Source organism: Manacus vitellinus, unplaced genomic scaffold (genome assembly GCF_001715985.3).
Source record: "Manacus vitellinus isolate BGI_N305 unplaced genomic scaffold, ASM171598v3 scaffold_40_pilon, whole genome shotgun sequence".
NCBI classification, from domain to species: Eukaryota; Metazoa; Chordata; class Aves; order Passeriformes; family Pipridae; genus Manacus; species Manacus vitellinus.
The window spans coordinates 4,828,018-4,848,691 of NW_021940541.1; the positions used below are offsets into that span (position 1 = coordinate 4,828,018).

The following is a 20,674-nucleotide window of genomic DNA, read 5'->3' on the forward strand; positions in this document are numbered from 1 at the left end:
CTGTTCACACGGGGTGGAGCCTGTGGTGAAAGCCATGGTGTCACTTATTCACTGAGTTACCTAATGATGTAACTCCTCTTTGGTCCCGACTTTCTTGTGTGCTGAATATTTTCTGACGATAAATTCGAAGTCTCCAGCCATCTCTCATGGATAAATAGAGCTGCTTGCTTTATGTCTATTACTTAAAGGGGTTTTTGTTTGTTTGAAAGGGTTTTTAAAACAGCGACCGCGAGATGGGAGTGACTTTGTGTAGGTAGTTTGGGGAGGGGAGAGGTTTTTTTGGTTTCTTTTCTGAAGTCTTTTAGGCCTTCCACAGGTGGATCCCACATGAGTGGCCGTGGACAGTTGGCAGCACAGAGAGATTGAGGTGCCCAGCTCAGCGCGGGCACCGCCGACCTCCGCCTTCGCGAACACAGCGGTTCGAGTTACTGCCAAAGGGCTCTCCTGGGGATCCATAAAGCCTATTCCTGTTTGTGTAATGAAATCAGGGAGCAAGGGTCTGCTGTAGTGCTTTGCTGCTGGGATTCCAGCGGGGTTGTCTTTCAGTGGAAGGGCTGAATTTAATCACCCCGTGGTCTGTCGTGCTCTTCCATGGGCGGTGCCGCCTCGCCCGCTCGGGTCGCGGGGGATGATTTGGGGTTGCTTTGTTTGTGTAGCCAGAACGCTTCTTTTTAAGCATCTGGCTAGAAATGGAGATGAAGGCAGTCTTAATTCACTTTTAATAAAAGATCAATGCCTTTATTGTGGAAAAATAGAATACAGATGTAAGCTGTACCTGATAAAAGAATTAAATGTGTGTTTGACCTTCCTATTTTGTTTTTTCAGTGCTACTGGTGCTTGACCTTCTTCATTTCTGAGACTATTGTCTTTCTTGCTAGTTTTACATTTTAAATTGTACTTAGACTGCAAAAACAAACTCTGCTGGTGTTTTTCATCTCAAGTGCTTACCAAATCCCTCAGATTTTACAAAATATTTAAAAAGTAATCTCCAGACTGAAGTCTCATTAAAACCTTTGCCCTTCCTGTGGAACAAAAGTTCAGAGAAGTTCTGGCCGATTCTAATTTGGAAACTGTAAAACAAAAAACATCACGGTGTGAAGTATTAATTTAGGTTTGGCAGCCTCACTGTAAAATTTATTTCCAGAAGCTTCCAATTAAAATGCAGCATGCCTAATTGTATAAGAGAAAGCACCTTGAAGGCTCTTATATAAAATAAGAGGAAAAATGCCCCAAAAATTAGTGAAAATAAAAGATCTTGGAGGTATTTTTTTGTTAAACAAGCAGTCACATTTATATTGCAGTGAGTTGACTTGGTAGAAGAAACCATGTACTCAGGAATTTCTTAGCCATACTGATTTTCAGTATTGCTTTTTAATCAAGCCATTTGATAGATTAGTCAGGTATTTATCTTTTGGGTTTCTTTGTATCTTTGTTGTACCTGGTGCTGTCCTGCTCCTTGAGCGATGCAGTTTGTATGGTTTTGTCCTGGGATCCTCTTTCCCTGATTCGAAGAAGAAAAAGCAGAACTGGATAAAGGACAGGTTGAATAAGATGGTTAAAGGTGTAGAATACCTTATCTAATAGTGCAGTAAAGAATATAGGTCCCTTCAGGCTGATGGAGGTATCATGGAATCACAGAATGATTTGGGTTGGAAAGGACCTTAAAGACCCTCCAGTTCCACCCCTGCCATGGGCAGGGACACCTTCCACTAGCCCAGGTTGCTCCAAGCCCCGTCCAACCTGGCCTTGGACACTTCCAGGGATCCTGGGGCAACCACAGCTTCTCTGGGCAACCTGTGCCAGGTTCTCATCACCCTCCCAGGGAAGAATTTCTTCCAGTATCCAACCAAACCCTCATCCAGTTTACACGGTACTGTATTTGTAAAATCATGAGTGACAGGGGGATAAGGCAAAAATTGTTCACTGTATTTCTGTCTCAGAGGCAGGAACAAGCTCTAGCTCGCAGATGGAAGTAAATCAAAGCAATTGTTTAGGATTATGCAATGGCAAAATCCATTATTACTGAAATTACCTGTTTCTAGAAGGACCTGTACTGCAAACTGTTGGAAGTCAGGAGTGGATTGGCAGAGTAACACTAAAGGCTCATCCTGACATTTTAGTCTTTACTGGTTGTTTTCTACTCATGGTTGTCAGAGATGGGATATTTGACTGTACCATGGACATGAGTATGACCTGCAGTGGCTTTTATCTTACAATGGTTCAAAAGGTTCTGTCTCAAGAAGGATGTTTCTGGTGTCCATAAAAATTCTAAACAGCACCAAAAAAAATAAAATTTTAGATAAATATATGGGGTTTGTTTCCAAAAACATTTCAAAAAAGCACATTTTTTTTTGTTTCTGGACAAAATGTAGATGCAGAGAAAGAAATATGTGCAGTTGTTGTATATTGACAGAGTGCATTTCATCAGCAGGTGGTGTTGGATTTGAGAAGCTGAAACCTGAGACAAGTGCTTAGGGATGGTCTGTAAGATGATACTTTTTGTTGAAAGTCTTGTAGTTAAATATTCCCAGGATTGTCTGGACAGCTTAAACAGTGCTACTGTGCAAGAGCTTTTATACAGTGAGATAAAAGAAAGCAAAATGTTTTCAGTTGTGAACTTGTACCATAGACAGAATTACTTCTGAAATGAATGCTGATTTAATCTGAAGTCAGAGAGAAATGGTTTTCAAAAGCAGTTTTGCAAATCTGATTAAGTTCTGCTGTGATAAATCCCTCTGCAGCACTTCCCTTTGGGAGATCCCCTTTCTGGTTTGGATTTATGTTGTTGTACACTGCAAATCAGCAATATATAGAATAAGGAGTATAAATAGTATGCTTAGAGGCAATTTTTTTAGATGATGTAATCATTTTAGAGTGAGTAATGAAATTTGAACATTTTTCTTGAAGTGCAGATGCTCCTGGACAAGAGGTAGAATCTGTCTGGGTTCTTAAGTTTAGATGTTTTCACAGTCCAGGAATAAGGGGACAGAGGGGAAAAAATATGAGTTGGATTCACGGTGGTTTGTTTTCATATTGAGGTTTTAAATATTTGGAAGAAAGTAAGTAAATTGAGAGTAAGTGCTTATGGAAAGGGTGGTGATGGGGAGGTAAAAGCTCTTAGACATTATTTCATTTGATTTAGCAGATTCTGTGGCTTCCCTGTTTAATTCTGTCAATACAGACACAGTGCAAATGCTGTTCATTAGAAAACTCCCCTCGATAGGTCCCATGTTCCCACTTCCTCTGTGGAATGAGTCATGGGATGTGGGTTCAACCATCAGTGTAAATGAAATGCCTTTTCAGGAGCACTGTCTTCCTTCAGGTATGTTTGTAAACACTTTTAGGAAGGGAGGATATCAAAGAGCATCAGTGGCTCCTTTCATTTTTACCTCTAATTCCATTGTGTGTCCCAGGTCAGCAGTGTGTCATCCCCACAGCCTCCTGTGCCTTCAGGGAAGTTTATTAGTAAGATCCTAAGTTTTGGGGGAAGAAAACTTCTAAAGGAAGCCACCTCAGAACTATTTCTTCCTTTTCTTTCCTAAGTAGGGTATTTTGGTGCCCAAAAATAAATACTGAACCTGCAGTGATGGCTTGGATAATCAATTTTTCCTGTTCCTGTGTTGCTCAGTACTGAAGAAGCCTTTTTTTTTTTAATAATTATAACCAAACCACTAATGCTGCAATGCAGTTAATTTTATATATCCTATTTATGCCAGACTATGACGTTATAGAATTAATTGGGAAATTTAGAATATGGCTGCATAGTGATACAATTTTCATGTGTGGGATTCACAAAGGTGATAAATCTCAAGATGTGGGAGCAGTATTTCCTAGGAAAACTAAGTGGCTGGGCTGTCTTTACATATAGCCATGAGTATGCCCCTGCTACTGGGAAAGACTAATTTGCCACCTTGTATTTTCTGTGCTCTGAAAAATGATTCCTTGGCTATTTCTGCCTTCTGGGCCACTTGAGAAAGTGTCTTTAAATCAAGAAGTAGTTTATATTCTGTTTTTTTTAAAATATGACTGAAAAGGCATGTTTTTTCCCCCAAGTCCTTAAATTGTTTCATCTGAGTAGTGGTGGCTAAAAGTGTTCTTTAAGCACTACCTTCACATACCATTCAATTATTTCTGTTTACAGAGCGTAACATTTCAAAGTGGTTTATTTAATAATGTCATTTCCATTCTCTGGCTTTAGAGGATTTTCTAAGGCCTTGAGGTTTAAACTTTTGCATGGGCTTGGAAGAATATTGTTTTAATTTAATATAAAAATTTGCCTTTAATTAAAAAAAATCTAAACCCAACACTGGTAGTCACCAGTCAGTCCTGAATGTGCCTCAAATGAGAAAATCAGTCACACACACCATTTCAGAAAGGTGTATTAGATATTTGACAAGGTTCAGCAGGAAGCTTGCCTATTTTTATGTTTTTTCATGTGGGCAGTTTGACTGTTTTTATCAGAGATAATTCTTGTATTTTCTACTCAACAGTTTACAGTTGGTGGGAAATATATTAAAAAAAGTTATTTTTCCTGTAAATATTATGAAGAGTCAAACAGTAAGAGTGTGAAAAGAATTGGGGATCTCTGCAAACCTGCAATTGTTTCTTCTGATTCTCCAAAATGGGGTGTTGCTCCATAAGAGTGTCCCTGAAGGAATATCTTTTTCTCCAGGCTGTAGTCAGGATAATTATGTGTGTCCCTTCCCAAATATTGCTCAGCTTCATTCAAGGGTACTTTGCTTTTTTCATAATGGAAACTGGAAAAAAACGGAACTTCATCTCAAGATGATAATCTTAATTACCTATTTACTGTAACTGGTATGAACAACTCCTAGTGGCCTGAACTTCAGTATCACTCCTGATAACACCCAATCTTTTAACTTCTAATTGAGGTCCTTCAACTTTTCATTCTGTTTGCTGTATGGGTGGTTTTCAAGCTGATACATGTAAGGAATTTGCAATTTAAAATTTCATTTGATATTGCCACCATATGGCTGTGGATGTTGAGAGGGTATGGGTTGAATGAGTAATGGCTCCAAGATAGATTTTTGACTGAAGTTATAGGCCACTGAATAATCTTATTTTAAATCAAATGAAGATCTGATTAGAGGAAGTTATTGTTGCTGAGGTGGTGATTTTCTGTGTAGCTAAAGGGAAAATAGTTATGTCTGTTTAGTTTCTGGGAATGTCTGCAAAGAATATCTTTTTAATAAATCAACAAAAAATGGTAGAATTTCACTAATCATTACCTGTAAACTAATCCAGGAAAAACTCCATGAATTAAAGTGTTACTGTTTAAGTAGCAATGAACGAAATGCTCCATCACTAATGCAATAAAAGCGTCCTGCTTACTGTTAAGTGGGGTTTTTTTCTATTAGATATTTTTTTTTTTTGGTCTCCATTATTTGCTAGAATTACCAACACTTGAGATGAGCTGCCTTTGGAGGTGCTGAGTTTTTTAGTGTTGGCACCAGCTCAGCAGAACTCTAGAGGATAACTTAAATACAGAGTTTCAGTAAGCAAAGCCAAAACTCCTCTAGTCCATCTTTGATGTCGTGGAAGCGTGTGATGTTAATTTTACATTTTCATCAAGTGCCAAGGTTAGGTTTGTATTCCTGAGATGGTGCTGAAATGACTAAAAGCCTGTGATTTCGCTGCACACTCATTTGGTGTAGATTAGATTAAAATTATTCCTCGTTCTTTGGAAAATCTGTGAAGCTGTGGCCAGAGTGTTCTTGTGCAGCTGGGTATGACTGCTCTCTTTTTTGGTTTTCCCCTTCTTTTCTCTTTTCCAGGGTCAGTACAGGCCCTCTGACCTGCTGTGTCCAGAGACCTACGTCTGGATGCCGATCGAGCAGTGTCTGCCCCTGCTTGAGAACTCCAAGTACTCTCGGTTCAACCAGGATGGAAAAGCAGGTGAGTTTACCAGGAATGACAGGCCTGTAAAATATCTGTCTTTTTATGATGTATCAGTAGCATCTGCTGCTGCAGCATTATGGAAATGTGATCTGTAAAACAGAAGAAGCGTAAAATTCACAACTCCCGCAGCAAAACGTAGCAAATGGGGAGTTTTGGTTTGTAACATAAAGTAAGCAATGCAAATTTGAAATACATCCTGGTTTAGACACTATACATAGTTCAAAATTAACACATATTGCTACCTTTCAGGTAATTATATTTGCTATTCTGGGCATGAACAAAACCAATCAGTTAATTGTTCTTCACATTCCAGTCGGAGGGATGCATAAAGGAAGGAAATTGGAATCAATACAGGAAAGTGAAAGGGCTGGAGAAGCTTAAAGGCATCAAGTGCTTTTGTTAAGAAACAAAGTGGCAGATTTATTTTAACAATCTGTCAGTGCGTGTGAAAAATACAACCAACAGCAGAAGCACCTTAAACATCTTGAAGTAGATAGGTTTATACACTCTGTAAAATAGGTGCTTAGTGATTTGCCACTATAGAATGGTTGAAAATGTTACTGACCAGGACATAATACAGAAATGCTACTGTAAAACAATGCAATCACATGGAAAAAATACATGTATTTGCTTTAGTTACTGACTCTCTGGGCCGATGGCAGGTCCCAGGGGAGCTGTGTTAGAGAATGATTGAAGTGGTGCTTGTGGGGAAAGGGAACCAACTTAACTTTAGTTATTAATTGGAAATTGCTGAATATCCCCTTTCTCCTGTGAATAACAATTGAATGTGGCTGTGGTATTAGAGATGTGTGGTGTTACTCAGCTCAAGAGTATGTAACACCATGGTCTGTTTCTAAGCACCAAAATACAGATTTACCTGTCTCTGAGTAGTCTTCAACAGTTGCTTCTTTCTTTTTACTTTTTTCTTTTACTCTCTTTCCTTTTTTTTTTTTTTTATCTTTTTACTTTTTAGTCTAGTTTAGTAGGATTTTCCTTCCCTAGACAGTTAACTGTTAAATCCTGGAAGGGCAGGATGTAGATAAATCAAAGGAATTTGAATAGGCTGCTTAATCAGGACTGTGAAGTTCTGGAAGTGCTGTTGAGTTCCTTGCACATCCTGTGCTTGTTACCTGGTTGCTCAACTGGAACACTAATAATAATTAGAAGAACTACAATAGCAAAGTTCAAATAGATTTCTAGCTATAGATTATGATTTAAAGTTTTAGTAGCAGAATTACCTGAAGGGTTCTGTGCAAATAGAGAATGTTCTTTAGGGATTGTGGATGTAGCCATGTGATGTGGTGGGAAACAGACTGGGGAGCACATTTGGATGCTCATTGAAAAGAGTATTTATCCCCCAGGGAAATTCTCAATGTGTAAAAGATTGAAATGAGCAGCACATGATCATGTCTTGGTCAACCAGAACCATCCTTAGATTGGGGAGAGGAAACTGGAAAGAAATTACAAAGGCAGGAGGAAGAAGGGAGTGGCTTTGGAGGCCAGTGGTGTTCAGGATTCTCTTGGTATTCAGAAAGCAGAGAGTGCTAAACTGCTGCCTTTGAAGGTGTTAACCCCATGCAGGCAGAGGGGCATCATCTCCTCGACTGTGTGAAATCCCTGTGGCACACCACGTGTTTGGAAACCACGGGATATAAAGCTTTGCATCATTATCAGCACAGAATATCTCACTCCAGACACTACTGGAGCTGTGACTTGTGTCCTGTGGTTTAAGGAAATTAAAACATAGCTCCACGTTGAAGTGCACAGAGCCTGCTGTGAGCTTGAAGTCATTTGAGGTTTAAGTAGTTGCTTGCTCCAAGGAAGCCATTTCTCAACAATGAAATCAGTTCCTTTCTTAATTCTTTACAATAGTCAGCAATATGAGTTTAATGAAGTTACAGTGAATTTTAAAGAGACCAATAGGAATGATGGTGTGCTTTATTCCTCTTGAATCAACTCTCTGTCATACTGTCCATGAGTGTGGTGAAGCAGGTCATGATTTATCAGGAATGGGATGTAGAAACTGATATAACCAGATAATTAACAACCAGATCCAGTAAAGGAGTGGGAGAAACAGTGCAGCTTGCATTGCTGTCTGGGGCAATAAAACAGTTGCTGGAAATGGTCATCTTCTAATATTGTCTGTAATGTCAAAATTTCTTAGGCATTACCTCATACTAGTTTCTTCATATTTTTCAGCAATTTCTGAATGTGTTTTCCCTCCCTTTAAAAAAAATTAAGAAATTTACCTCATAAATTTACCAGCTGCAGTTTCAGGAGAGAATGTTATGTGCTCTGACCTCTCAAACCTCTGTAATATGAAAAGGATCTTTGAGTATTCATGCACATTACGTTGCAGAACTCCTTCCTCTAATCAGATTTATTTTTACTTTTCTGGCAAAAAAAAGAAAAAGATGCTCAGAAAAAGTAGCCTTTTCTTTTCTAAAGCACAAGAAAATATTAATTAATCTTTGTGGAGGATTTTTTCTTGTTTTTTATTGTGTGGTTGTGTGAAGCTGTAGCATTTTCAGATGGTTTTTAGAGTGTATTGTTTGCCATTTCCTTCTTCTCTGCCGTCTCATACTTTTATCAACAGTTGGAGAATGAAAAGAGGACAGACAAACTAAACAAAGTCCTTAACTCTTTATACAAGACAAATAAGTCTAAGGAAGTATCTCAGTTAGTAACACTTTACTATCCCTACTTAACCTCAAAACACACCAATCATACAGAGACAGCAATGAGGTTTTGTACCAGCAAACACTCGAATTAGATACTTAAATAAACTGCTGGGGTGTGCATTTCCTAACATGCACTGAAAAACATCAGTTACCTCTGAAAACATTGTGCATAGCAACATTCAGACAGCATTCATGGATGGTAGGTCATGTTTGTCAAGTATTTTTGCTTTTATAAATCACAAGTTTTGCCTGAATTACTCATGCCTCAGAACAGATTTTTCATTTTTATTGTCTGTTCAGTTTGAAAAATTCAGAAGACCTGGCATCATCTTATAAAAGAGAGAGGCTTATTAGGATTCTGATATGTTTATTATTAACTAGTCATCAGTCATTTACTTACAACTAAATAAGTAGTTAGTGAGATGGGGCACTAACAGAGGGTTTGGATAGTGATGCATTCTGGAAATTGAGATAGTGCTGAACTTCATTTAACAGGCCATTAGCTGTAAGTACAGATGGAGATATGCTGAAGAAAAAAGAAGTTAATTAAAAGGTTGCTCTGCAGATAAGTACTTGACAGGGACTTTGACAAGACATCAAACTGAGGAGCAAAATTCAGTCACACGATAGCAGCTGCTGAAATATTCCTGGGCATGATCTGTGTGCCATACCCATTAACTTCCTCCTCTCAAAACTGGTCCTCGGGGTTTTACTTCACTGGTACTTTCACCAGCTGCTTTGCCCATGGGACAAAGGCAGTATGGAAAGAATTATAAGTAGTTTGCTTGGTATCCTGGCAATATTTTTATCCTTCCACTTCCCATTTTTCTGAGATTAACCCAGTGACGTGTCTTTTCGCTTTCTAACATCTGTGGAGATTTTCAGTTGGTTGCTCCTGAGAGAAACCTGTGAAAAATGTCTTCATGAAGTAAAATCTTTATTAAAATCTACTTTTGAGATGGTAATTAAATTAGTGGGAAACTTCAAATCTCTCTTCCCATCAGCACTGGACTGTAAAGGCTGTCAGATGAGGACAGATACAATCCCAATCTAAAAGTACTTCAAAGCCTTCATAGTTATGTGACTGTGTCATAGAATGTGGGATGGACATAGTGCCAGCCAGGGTGAACAGGGGACTGTTACCCAAGTGAAGAAGCTTGATGTGAATTTCTAGGAATGATCCACAGCAATGTCAGCAGTGGAAGCTGCTTCCCACACTCCTGCATCTGCAGAAGCTGTGTGAGCAGGGCTGTGAGTGCTGCAGATCAAAAGGACTTCAAGGCTTTTTCTGCCTTGAATGATTTGTCTGCTGAAGTTGATAAATTTGGTAAGCTAATACACATCTGCTCAACTTCCTGTCTATCTAATAATAGACTGAAATCAAAACGGAATCGAATGGAATACATTAATTAAAATGAAAGTATTTTCTCCAGCGTTGAAAAATTACACATAACAAAGCCATAACATAGGCTCCTCTGTCTTTGCTTTGTGTGTTCTTAGAGACAAGACAATCTTTGCTCCAGAGAGTGTGGTTAACAGAAACCTTGATGGAGGCAAAAGGGTGGGATAAAGAAACAGAGAAGCACTTCTGGGTTGCCTGGTGAATTGTAGTAGTAGACTAAATTATAGTCTATTAATAGACTAAACTGAACTTTTTGTAAACATCACAGTGAAGGAGAGTTTCAAGGAGGGCTGTAAGGAAGTACTTCAGTTGTCTTCCAGAGTTTATGGAGAAATCTTTTGTAGTGTGAGAGGTGTAGGAGGAATGAAGAATATGGGGAGACACAAAACAGATAAACTCGTCTGGGATCTCAGATCCCACAGTCAGAGGTAGAACATACATTGCTGCCTGCAGGTGCTGGGAATGAAGATGGAGGGAAATAAAGAGTGGGAAGCCTTAGAAGTGATGTTCTCTGATGTGATCAGGGTACAGGTAGCTGGCAGAGACATGCATGGAAAGACGGGGAAGAAAATTCTGCAGTAGTTCATGTAATTAGAACAGTGCGAAGAAGGACTTGGCAAGAACAAACTGTTGAAATAAGTAACAATAGGATTCAAACTTGAACATCTAGGTAGATATTCGTAGAGATGAATAAGAGAGGCTGTTATTTGGATACACTATGTAGAAAGAAACTGGATGTGGAAACCTGAAGAGATGACAATGCTAAAGGATTCAGCAACCACCTTCCTTCCACCCCTTGCTCTTGCTGCAGACCAGACTTTGCATCTGCCACTTTCACACAGCAATAAAGACCTTGTTTCTTCCAGCAGAGTGGAAGTCCTTAGGAGAATTTAGGCTTGAGTTGACCAGTTCCCAGCTGGTCTGAGCCAAAATTATGGTAGGCATTGGAATCAAGAGAAGATGATTTGTCTTTTCTGTGCTTTCCAGTGATCGGCCTGCCCAGCCACCCAGGAACTGTGTCTGCATGAAGGGCAGATGCTGAAATCTAAAAAGCCTTTCAAATTGCCTCATGTTCACATACAAGTCTTAACCATTGGAGAAAAACAAAACCCAAAAGGAAAAGAGCACTAAAATCAGTGCCTGAACTTTCATTCCCAGGAGTATGAGTCCAACAGTCGGTGCTGGAGCCCTGGGACACAACACAAAACTGTGCAGAGGTCAGAAAATCCTCACTTCAGGCTCACAAGAATCACTGTAAAAAACTCCATTCAGTGTAATCCCTAATGGACAGAGTTGATAGCAGATCACTAATTTTGAGTTACCAAACTAAAGAAAATTATTTAAGATTTTCAATCTCTTTCTGTAGTAACCTTGTAACTTTTGTTGCAAGTTTTTACCGGGTTTTTAAAATTTATGAGAATACAAGCTGAAAAAAACTCTCTTCAGAAATATATCTGTGTATTTGTCTATTCTGCTGCTCATAGTGAGCTAGAGTAGTGAAAGGCAAACAACATTCCCAGTATTTAGCAACAACTGAATCCTCTTATTAGCAGTTGCTAATAATGCATCTTAATGCTTCTTGCAAGAAACTGAGGGTTATTAGTTCCAGTAAATAAAACTTAAAATCCTTACCCAGAAATCTGCAGGCTTGTTATACAAAACTATGTTTATTTTAAATATATGGGTTTGTGCATAATGCTTTCAGTAGAAAAATAATCTGTCACAACTATTTTGATAACTATCATTTCTAGTGTTGTGTCTTTCAAAACATTTGATTTTATATACAATTTAGACACTGCTATTAAAAGTATTTCAGACATGTTTTACATTTATTGTGTGCGTGAACACGAGTATTTTGACTTTTTTTCCCCCCTATCAAGTGCAGAGGCTGTTTAATTTCACAGTGTATTTAAAAATATAGTGTATTAGCATGATACTGGTCTTATCCCTCCTCTCTCTCTCAGCAGAGAAGCCACGATCACATATTTGTATCCTGAAAGTGAACTGTGGTTGCCATTTGGTCACGTCTGATAGTTCAGATCCCTGGCAAAGTCCATGTAGTGTTGCATCTCTGGATCCAGGCAGAGGGATTAATGCAAAAGCCAGTATATGTTAATGTTTATAAGGGTAGTGTGATGCAGATTAATGTTTACAAGGGTAAATGCACTGAGGTTCTTGAGACGATGAAAATGTGGTCACAAAACCATCCCAGATGGAAAACATTAAACCAATTGTTTAGAACTGTGCAATCATCTGATTTGGGAGAAATTGCTGGTTTTCTCTAGAACAACTGCTGTTTATAATATTTTTTAAGATAGTGTTGTGTACTTTGGAGAGTTGGGAAAGAGTTTAAATAAACTCTGATAGACCACGAACTAAACTCTCCTAAAGAACTGACTTTCCACTATTATCAGAGCTATGGGTAATAAATTTGAATGCTATAACCAAGAAAAAGACAGACATATCAATTCTTTCCAGCAGCACCTCTAGAACAGACACATCTTACAAGTTTGTATCTGTTTCTAATTAAGTTTATGAACACTTAGAGCCGTCAGAATGCATATTTCTAAATCCAGTGTGATCCTTGAGCGTCCAAGATGTTAAAACAATGAAGATAATGCCAATAAGGTGTAGCCAGGCAGATTTTTCCCTCACTTTTTAGTATATCTGTATTACAATGCAATGACTGGCATGGGGTCTTAGCCTTATATGCAAAAATATGCTCAAATATTGCAGTGCTTCTGTAACAAAAAGGCAATGTTAGTCACTTAATTTGTGGATCCTTAGCAACTGGCAGGGCACGAATTGTTATGTGGGTCAGAAATTGCAAACCTTAATAAATATTTGGGATTTAAAAATTTGTATTTATTGATATTCTGAATATATCTGCTGCTGACATGTATGTGGCAGAGTAAACCAGTGCCCCTCAAGCAGCACCACTTAGTTCCGCTGTGATTCATGAAACCTTTGGCTTGGACTGCAAAATCCTCAAAAATATGTTTTAATCCAAAATTACCATCGTAGAGATTGTGTAACGAGCAGAGGTATTTTGAAATTAAATTTTTTTGAGGGCTTTGCTTGAAAAAGAAAGATGTCCAGGCATACTTTACTTCTCGTGACATTGAAGAGACGAATCTTAGGTGGCTTTATGCTCAGCTAGACCAGAAATGAACTTATGAGTTGCTGAAGATTCAAGGGAATGTGGGGAAGGGCAAGGACTGCCAAATCCTGGAGGAACCATTTTCCACACGCAGAAGGCGTTAGAAGCACAAGGGCAGAAATTAAAAACCAAATAATGTGGGACAAGCAGAGAGATGATGCAGATTTATTCCATGCTGAGGACAACCAGCATATGGGATTAGTTTCAAAATGTGATAAAAGTTGAAAGCTGTAATTAGGCCCAGGCACAGAGCAGCTGTGGAAGGGACACCACAGGCATGTGCTGAGCCCTGGCTCAGCCACCTCTGCCAGGGTCAGACCTTCTGGAACAATCCACGGTGCCTCCAAACATGTTCCCTCTCTGCCCTGGTGACATCATCCCAGCTTTTCACATGGAACATAACTGATTCCATGTTTTAATTAATTTAGCCAGTAAATTGATTGCTGTAAATCTGATTTATTTAGCTGATAAGCTACTGCCAATTGCTTCAGTTTTTCCTATTTCGTGGAAATGTTTGCATTTGTAATTCTCAGCTTGACTCTCGTCTCTGGTTTTTTTCCTCCCCACATATCAGTCTTAACGAGGACTTTGCCCTTCTTTTTGAAAGATCCTCTTGTTGCTTTCTGCCATTTTCACTTCTATACAGTTCAAGTATTTTAATAAGTAGTATTTAACTCTTTTTTTTTCAGCTTTTCCTTCCCATTTTTTTGGAGCTCTAACTCCTTAAGGCATAACTCTCTAAATTTGATTTTTGTGTTTTCTTTTCATGGAATCACAGAATGGTTTGGGTTGGAAGGGAACTTAAAGCTCAGCTGGTTCTAACCCTCTGGGCAGGGACACCTTCCACTAGCCCAGGTTGCTCCAAGCCCCCTACCCTGGCCTTGAACATTTCCAGGGATGGGGCAGCCACAGCTTCTCTGGGCAACCTGTGCCAGGGCCTCTCCACCCTCACAGGGAAGAATTTATTCCTAACATCTAATCTACATCCAACTCTCCTTCCCTTTAAAGCCATTCCCCCTTGTCCTGTCATCCCCACCATCATCCCCATCCCTAACCTTTTCTATTTAAGATGCATTAGTATTCTCAACCTTTAATTCACAGATTTTATAGCATGTTTACTGTGTCTCTCCTACCATTAACTGAGCCACTTTGGATTATGTTCTTGATGACAAGTAGCTTGCTAAAGTCTCTGTAAAGACACATGTGCAGTTTTCATTCCCTGCTAAAAGTGACCTCGAGTTGCTTTCATGTGCTGGTTCCAAGTGCCTGTTGGATTAGAAAAGCCTGCAGAATCCATCAGGAATTAGTTTGGTCGTGAATGAGCTGGTAAAACTTGGACTTAGCTAGTTCTGATCTGCAGAACTACCTCTTGCAGGCTGCTGAGTCAGGACACCTGGTTTAGGGAGAACATGCCCTGGAATAGCATCTCCCAGAGCTCATGCATTGAAAACATTGTGCCTGCTGTGGTTCTGCCTCTGGCCCTTGTCTGCAGGGTGCATTTAAACTGAAGGCATAGCTGACAGTTGATTAGATAACCAAAAAGTAGAGTTAGAACAGGAAAGACAGAACTAAAAAAAAAAAAAAGCTACCAAAGTGTGCTGGGTATGCATTTAATATTCTTCATTGGCAGTTCACATTCTCATTTCTCGTATCTGAAGTCATCAAGAATAGTGTTAGAGATACAACTTCAAAGGAAGTGACTAGTTCATTTTGTCCTCTGGAAGAGCATCTAAAAGTGAAATAGTTATCTTTGTCAACTTGCCATCAGCTGGATTATGCTCCTTTTTTTTTTTTTAATTTCTTAGTGTCATGACTTTGGAGGCACTGGATGCTGTTTTCAGATGGGAAACTGTTCAGTCTCATTTAACTAACATTTTCCCAGGTAGTACTAGGGGGATTTTTATACTGCATCCCTAAAAAGCAAGCCCTTGGAGAAATATCATATCAGTCCTTGATAGGACAAGAGGAAGTGGCCTCAAGTTATGCCAAGGGAGATTTAGGTTGGATATTGGGAGAGGTTTCTTCACTGAAAGGGTTGTCCAGCCCTGGCACAGTTGCCCAGGGCAGTGGTAGAGTTCTTATCCCTGAGGGATTTAAAAGCTGTGTGGATGTGGCACTTGGGGACAGGGGTTAGTGGTGGCCTTGGCAGTGCTGGGGAATGGTTGGACTTGATGGTCTTAGAGGGCTTTACCAACCTAAACATTCTGTGATCTGTGCTTTAAATCTTGCCCTTCAGTAGCTATTTTTCAGGCACCTTTTTCTTCAGGATAATAAATCGAGGTATAGAATAATTGTATTATATGAGAGCTCCTCATAAATAAACTGGGAATTTTATATATATGTTATTTTATGTGCAGTTCTTGGGTTGTGTTTTGTGGACACATTCTTTCCAATGTGTCCAGATCAGCAGGACATAGTTGGATTTTAGTGTTGGGCAGCTTAGTCAAAGACTTGTCTGCAGGTAAGCCAGAAGCTTTTGCTTACAGCTGAAACCAAGAGCTGCTCTGCATTGCTGCATTCACAGGAAATGTTTTCCATTGGCCCCTATTCATGTTTACTACTGGAATAATAAGAGTCACAACACAATGAGTGATTGTTTCCTCGTGGCCCAGCGGGGTGAGGGCTCTCAGAGTGTTCTGGGGGGTGATTAGGCTGCTCCCTTCTCGGGATTGAATTGCAAATCATAAAGCAGTTGTATGATTTCAGGCACCAAGCCCAAAAGTTTTGTTTGGAAGATGTCTCTAGGATTTCCCCTTGTTCCAACCTCCTATCCTTACCCATTTTAAGGATCCCTGTAAGTTATACATGTAAAACTGTAATTTCTCTGTCTTCACGTTTTAAGGATCATCGATAATGTTCTGATAAGGTGCTTTTTTCCACTTACAAACATTCTCTTTTTCAACAGTGCTTTCAGAAGCTCCCCCCCTTTTTTTTTTTTTTTTGTTCTTGTTAGAGTAACTGCAAAGATTTGGCTGATTGAGAATATCCTGAGCGTTTTACTGTACTTCCTTTGTGACTTGTGCTTTCTGGTTTTAATTAAGAATTCTTTTCATTGAATTTTTGTGTGTCGTTGTTTATGCTTCATTTTAACTGTACTCTTACTTTGGTTTGAGTTAGTATTTTTATACCCCAAGGCATAGAGGTCTTTAATATTCCTTAATGTATGAGTCCAGTGTGGAAGAAGAAATATGAGAAAAAGCACACTTCAACCATTGTTTTATATAAATACGACTGTTATTGGGTATTGCTTATTGTCTCTTTAGTTTTTGAGGATGACATCCTATACTTTGCTGGTGAACAAAAAGTAATGATGCTTTAAATTGAGTAAGAAATGAGCTTAAATTCAAAGGTCAGACGTATTTGGCTTCTGACTGCAGTGGAATAATTTTCTATTTTTATCAATTAATATCTCCTATATTTCAGTTATAAAATTTGAAAAGTTAATTTGTTTCTTCCTTTTACAGTTTCTTTGTTTTAAAATCATTGATCATTGATCAGGTCATGTAAACCAGATGTAGCTTTTCTTTAAAAAAAGTTGGACAAGGCTGTCATGTTTCTCAAATAAATTAACATCACTGTAGCATAACCAGCAAGGGATGGTGCTTCTTTTGATCATTTTTACACCTAGTTTGAAAGTTTGGCTATCATGAAACTTTTAAACTTCCTGTAAATTGAATTTTAAACCTTTTCTTTTTTTTTCATTTATACAATGTGAACATTCTGTTCATCTTTAAAAAACACGTAGGTCCTAAGTGCTTCAAAACTGACAATTAAAAACCAAGAACAACTTGAAACAAAACCAAAAACCCAGCACACCCTTTGGGCTGTCAGTCTGAAAAATACAGTTATCAGCTGTTTATTTTTGTGCTTTTTGTTCTGTGGGTTTCATGCTTAGAGGTAAAAATAATTTTTTCTGAGATTCCATTTTTAATTAAAATGAAAACTAATTTATAAAGTGAGTTATTTACATGAGAGTTTCTTTCAAAGTCTACTTTCAAAGTGAATCATGGGTTTCAGTCAATGGCACAGTTTTAAATATTTGAATTTTTGAATTGGGACTTGTTCTTTGCCTTTTCCTTTCCTTCTTTCCCTGTTTCATCCTGCTAAGGGGGGAAAAAAATATCCAGGTTCTCTGTGTAGCATGGATGCTGAAGGACAAACTGACCATGGCCAAATACTTTCACTATTCCAGGAGCTGAAGGAGCATTTCAGGAAACTGAAACTTATGATCAGAAACAGCATCATTTCAGAGTTTAGTGGGACTGCCACATTTCTTTTTTGAATTACTAATTCTGAATCCATTCTGTGCAGAAAATGTAAGAAATATGGTCCTGTGACTAATGTGGGGTGTTTTGGAATTTGGCAGTTGTCCTTTTTCCTATTTAAAAAATAAGAATGTCAATAAATTTGTCGCTTGTTTATAATCATTTCTTCACTTGTTTTCCTGTAAATGGAAAAAAGGACTTTAAAAAAATGTTAGCTTGCTTGCATTTTTACACAATACCCCTGACAAATTAAAAAATATCATATTTTTGATGAGGATATCCAAGGGGGATGAGGGAATAGGTGCCATTGGCTCGGCGTCACACCTGGCTCTAGAGAGAACACTGTGGCTGCCTTTCCACATCACTGCTGATCAAAACCAGCTTGGCCCAACTCAGCCAGCACCAAAGAGCTGGTTTAGCAATAGTTTGCTGCAAAACCCTCTGAGCCATCATGGGTTTTGCAGCGTGGTGTTGGCTCCCAGCCTGGGCCAAGCTTCAGCTCCGCTCTCCGAGTCTCGGTTGTCCAGCTTTGCCCGTCCTTCCCTGGCTCCCTGACCACGTTGGAGCTGCTTTTCACCTCAGCTTATGCTAGGTAGTAATAAGAAAGATTAATGCACTTGTGAACAATAAAAATCTTCGGAGATCAGCTTCCCAAAATAACGTTAGAAAAAACGCTGATCGACTCCTGGCCGCGAGGATTCCGAACGTGGAATTCTGAATTTCTCTATAAAAGAGCACTGCTGAACAGTGAATAAAGAAGGTAAAATCATTCCTCCTTATTTCACACTGGCATTTCAGCAGGAATGCGTATCAGCATGTTTTGGTTTCAGGAGGGAGCTTGTAGTTTGAGGAGGGAGTTGATTTGGGTTGTGCAAAGAAATAAGAACTGGATTGTACAGGACCACGTCAGGCTTCCTGCTCCTCACATTCCTCCTCGTCCCTTGGGTGTAAAAGCATTTTTGGGGCTGATTGCAGGCTGGGGCTGCCTTTGAAAACCCACTGCTGGTACTTTGAGTGTGTTGCTCAGTGGTGCTGCCTGTGCTTTTGATGAAGGTGATGTGTGAGCTGGGTCAAGAACTCAAATCAGTGTCTGCAGAGACAACCCGTTGCATAAAGGGACTTTGGATCACTGCTGCTTTTTACTCTGTTTTTTACTGGTACTTAGAAACATATCTGCTATGCTTTGTTTTTTTAGAAAGGAAATCCTCCATGTGTGAATTCCATGGAACAGTGGTATATGGGGCTGGGAACAAAAAATTCTAACACCTCTTTGAGGTCTTTATTGGGTCACGCTTGCAAGGTTGAATTATATGTGAAATCTCTCCTATATTCAAATTTCAGTAGATGACTGCAATATAAATAATTTGCTGCTTTAGGAGTATAGGGGAGAAGAGAAAGAAGTGACAGGTAATTTATTCAACAAGAATTCACCTGTATTTTTAGCTCTGAGACTTACAGGATAATATTTTTGTAAAGACAGTTTGCAGCTGCAGTTGCCCAGTTTCCTAAAATTACAGATATTTTCAATCTACAGAATTGATTTCTCTGCATTTTGTGTATCTACCATACAGGCTATTGATAGATATAACTGAATTAAAGGGATAAAGCCCTGTATGTTTCATATACCAAGTGACAGCATCTCTTGTGTAGAATACAATAAATCAACAGCTCAGAAGGTAAAAAACGAGAAAGAGGGAGAAGGAAAAAACAGGCTTTTGAAAAAAACCTTTTTAGTGGTAACAATACTGCATTCAGTAATTACAGTAATGATTAAAGTTGCCCTAACATGTTGTTACACTATCTGATGACAGTGTCTTCCTAGAAATTGAAGTCACTAATTAAAATTTCTTTAGTAAAGCTTGGAAATAATACTTACTGATAGAGATGTTTTTTCTTCTTTTCAAAAAGAAATTTTATTTAATTAAGCATTTGAATTGGGATTACTCCTGTATCCCAGCATCAGCCACACAGGGAAGGCCTGTTAGAATTCAGTTGGCATCTTCTTAAATATAAAGCAGATTTTATTATGTGCCACTCAACAGGAGCAGATATTTAATTTTTCTTATTGGGAGAGTAATTTCTTTATTGAACTGTGCCAGAGCTCAGTCTGCTCTTATTTTCCATTCAATTATATTAAATTTATTGTGCTTATGTTTAAATTGTGTATAAAGGGAATACTCTCCTGAATTCCTAAGGTGTTGCTCCCAGAGTGGCAGCAACTGAAAGGTGGCTGAATCTTGACTTACAGATTTGTTATGATGGTGACACAAGTTCCTATTTACCTTCTCTAAAAGCTTAATTATGTACCTAAGATTATTTTACTCATACTTAGGATCTCGGTAAAAGGTTTCTTTTTCAGATGGAGTTTAAATTATATCTATTTAAGTACTTTTGCAGAAGGTTATTTTTATTATTAAATCTATTATTTAGGGGGAGTCTATGGAAGAACAGGTAATCATTGTAGACATTTGGACTGTTATTTTGCTGCCTTTCAAGGATCTGGAATGAACTTTAATGTGTAGAACCAATACAAATACAGTCAGTCAGACATGAATTTGTAAGACCATGTCTTTCTTTAAACTTTTCCTGATGATAAACTCATCACCGAGTCTCTCTATATGTAGTTTATGCGCAGAACTTACTGTGTTAAGCTGAAAACATGTGTGAAGTATATTACAGTGATTTTTTTTTTTTTCAAGATATTGGTGTTTTCTGGATTGCTCTGGGAGAGCCTTCTCCTGCCTGAGGGTTGTGTTGTAAACCTGTCCAAGAAAGGGCTGATCTACAGCAGGGTTTGGCAAGCCCGACTTCTCCCCAGAGAGCACTTGGCTGTGGTGCTTAAATTTCCTAGAACCAAACTTGCTTGGTCATTCCAGCAGTTCCATGTGGCTGTAGAGCTGGAGCCAGAGTGGTTGCAAGGAGGTGATGAGTAAAAGTGGAGTAAAGGGTGTAAATGCTGAGCAGCAGGACCAGAGTGCAGCTGAGCCAGGAAGGCCGCAGTGAGACCGAAGGTACAGTAGCTTTAGTTACTCAAAGAAATCAAATCTGGGGCCAGGAGCACTGCAAGCCAAAAGATGAACTCATCCAGAGCATCAGGCTTTGGGACTGTTTGAGATCAATGAGTATCAAACAGGGAGCAGTGAACAGTTTTGAAAGTGCTTTTGGCACGAAGCTGTGAAAGGCTGGGCTTGGCCTAAATCCATCTCAGGACTCTCCATCTCACAAACTTACAGTCAGCCTAGAGGTG

General features: G+C 38.9%; 1 protein-coding gene across 1 annotated transcript in view; it reads left to right on the forward strand.

The window, feature by feature from the left end:
* Positions 1–20,674, forward strand: part of ATE1 (arginyltransferase 1) — a 72,255-nt gene that overhangs the window by 46,676 nt on the left and 4,905 nt on the right. Inside the window, 1 exon segment of the mRNA XM_029962017.1 lies at positions 5,796–5,916. Coding sequence (XP_029817877.1) covers positions 5,796–5,916 — 121 coding nt within the window.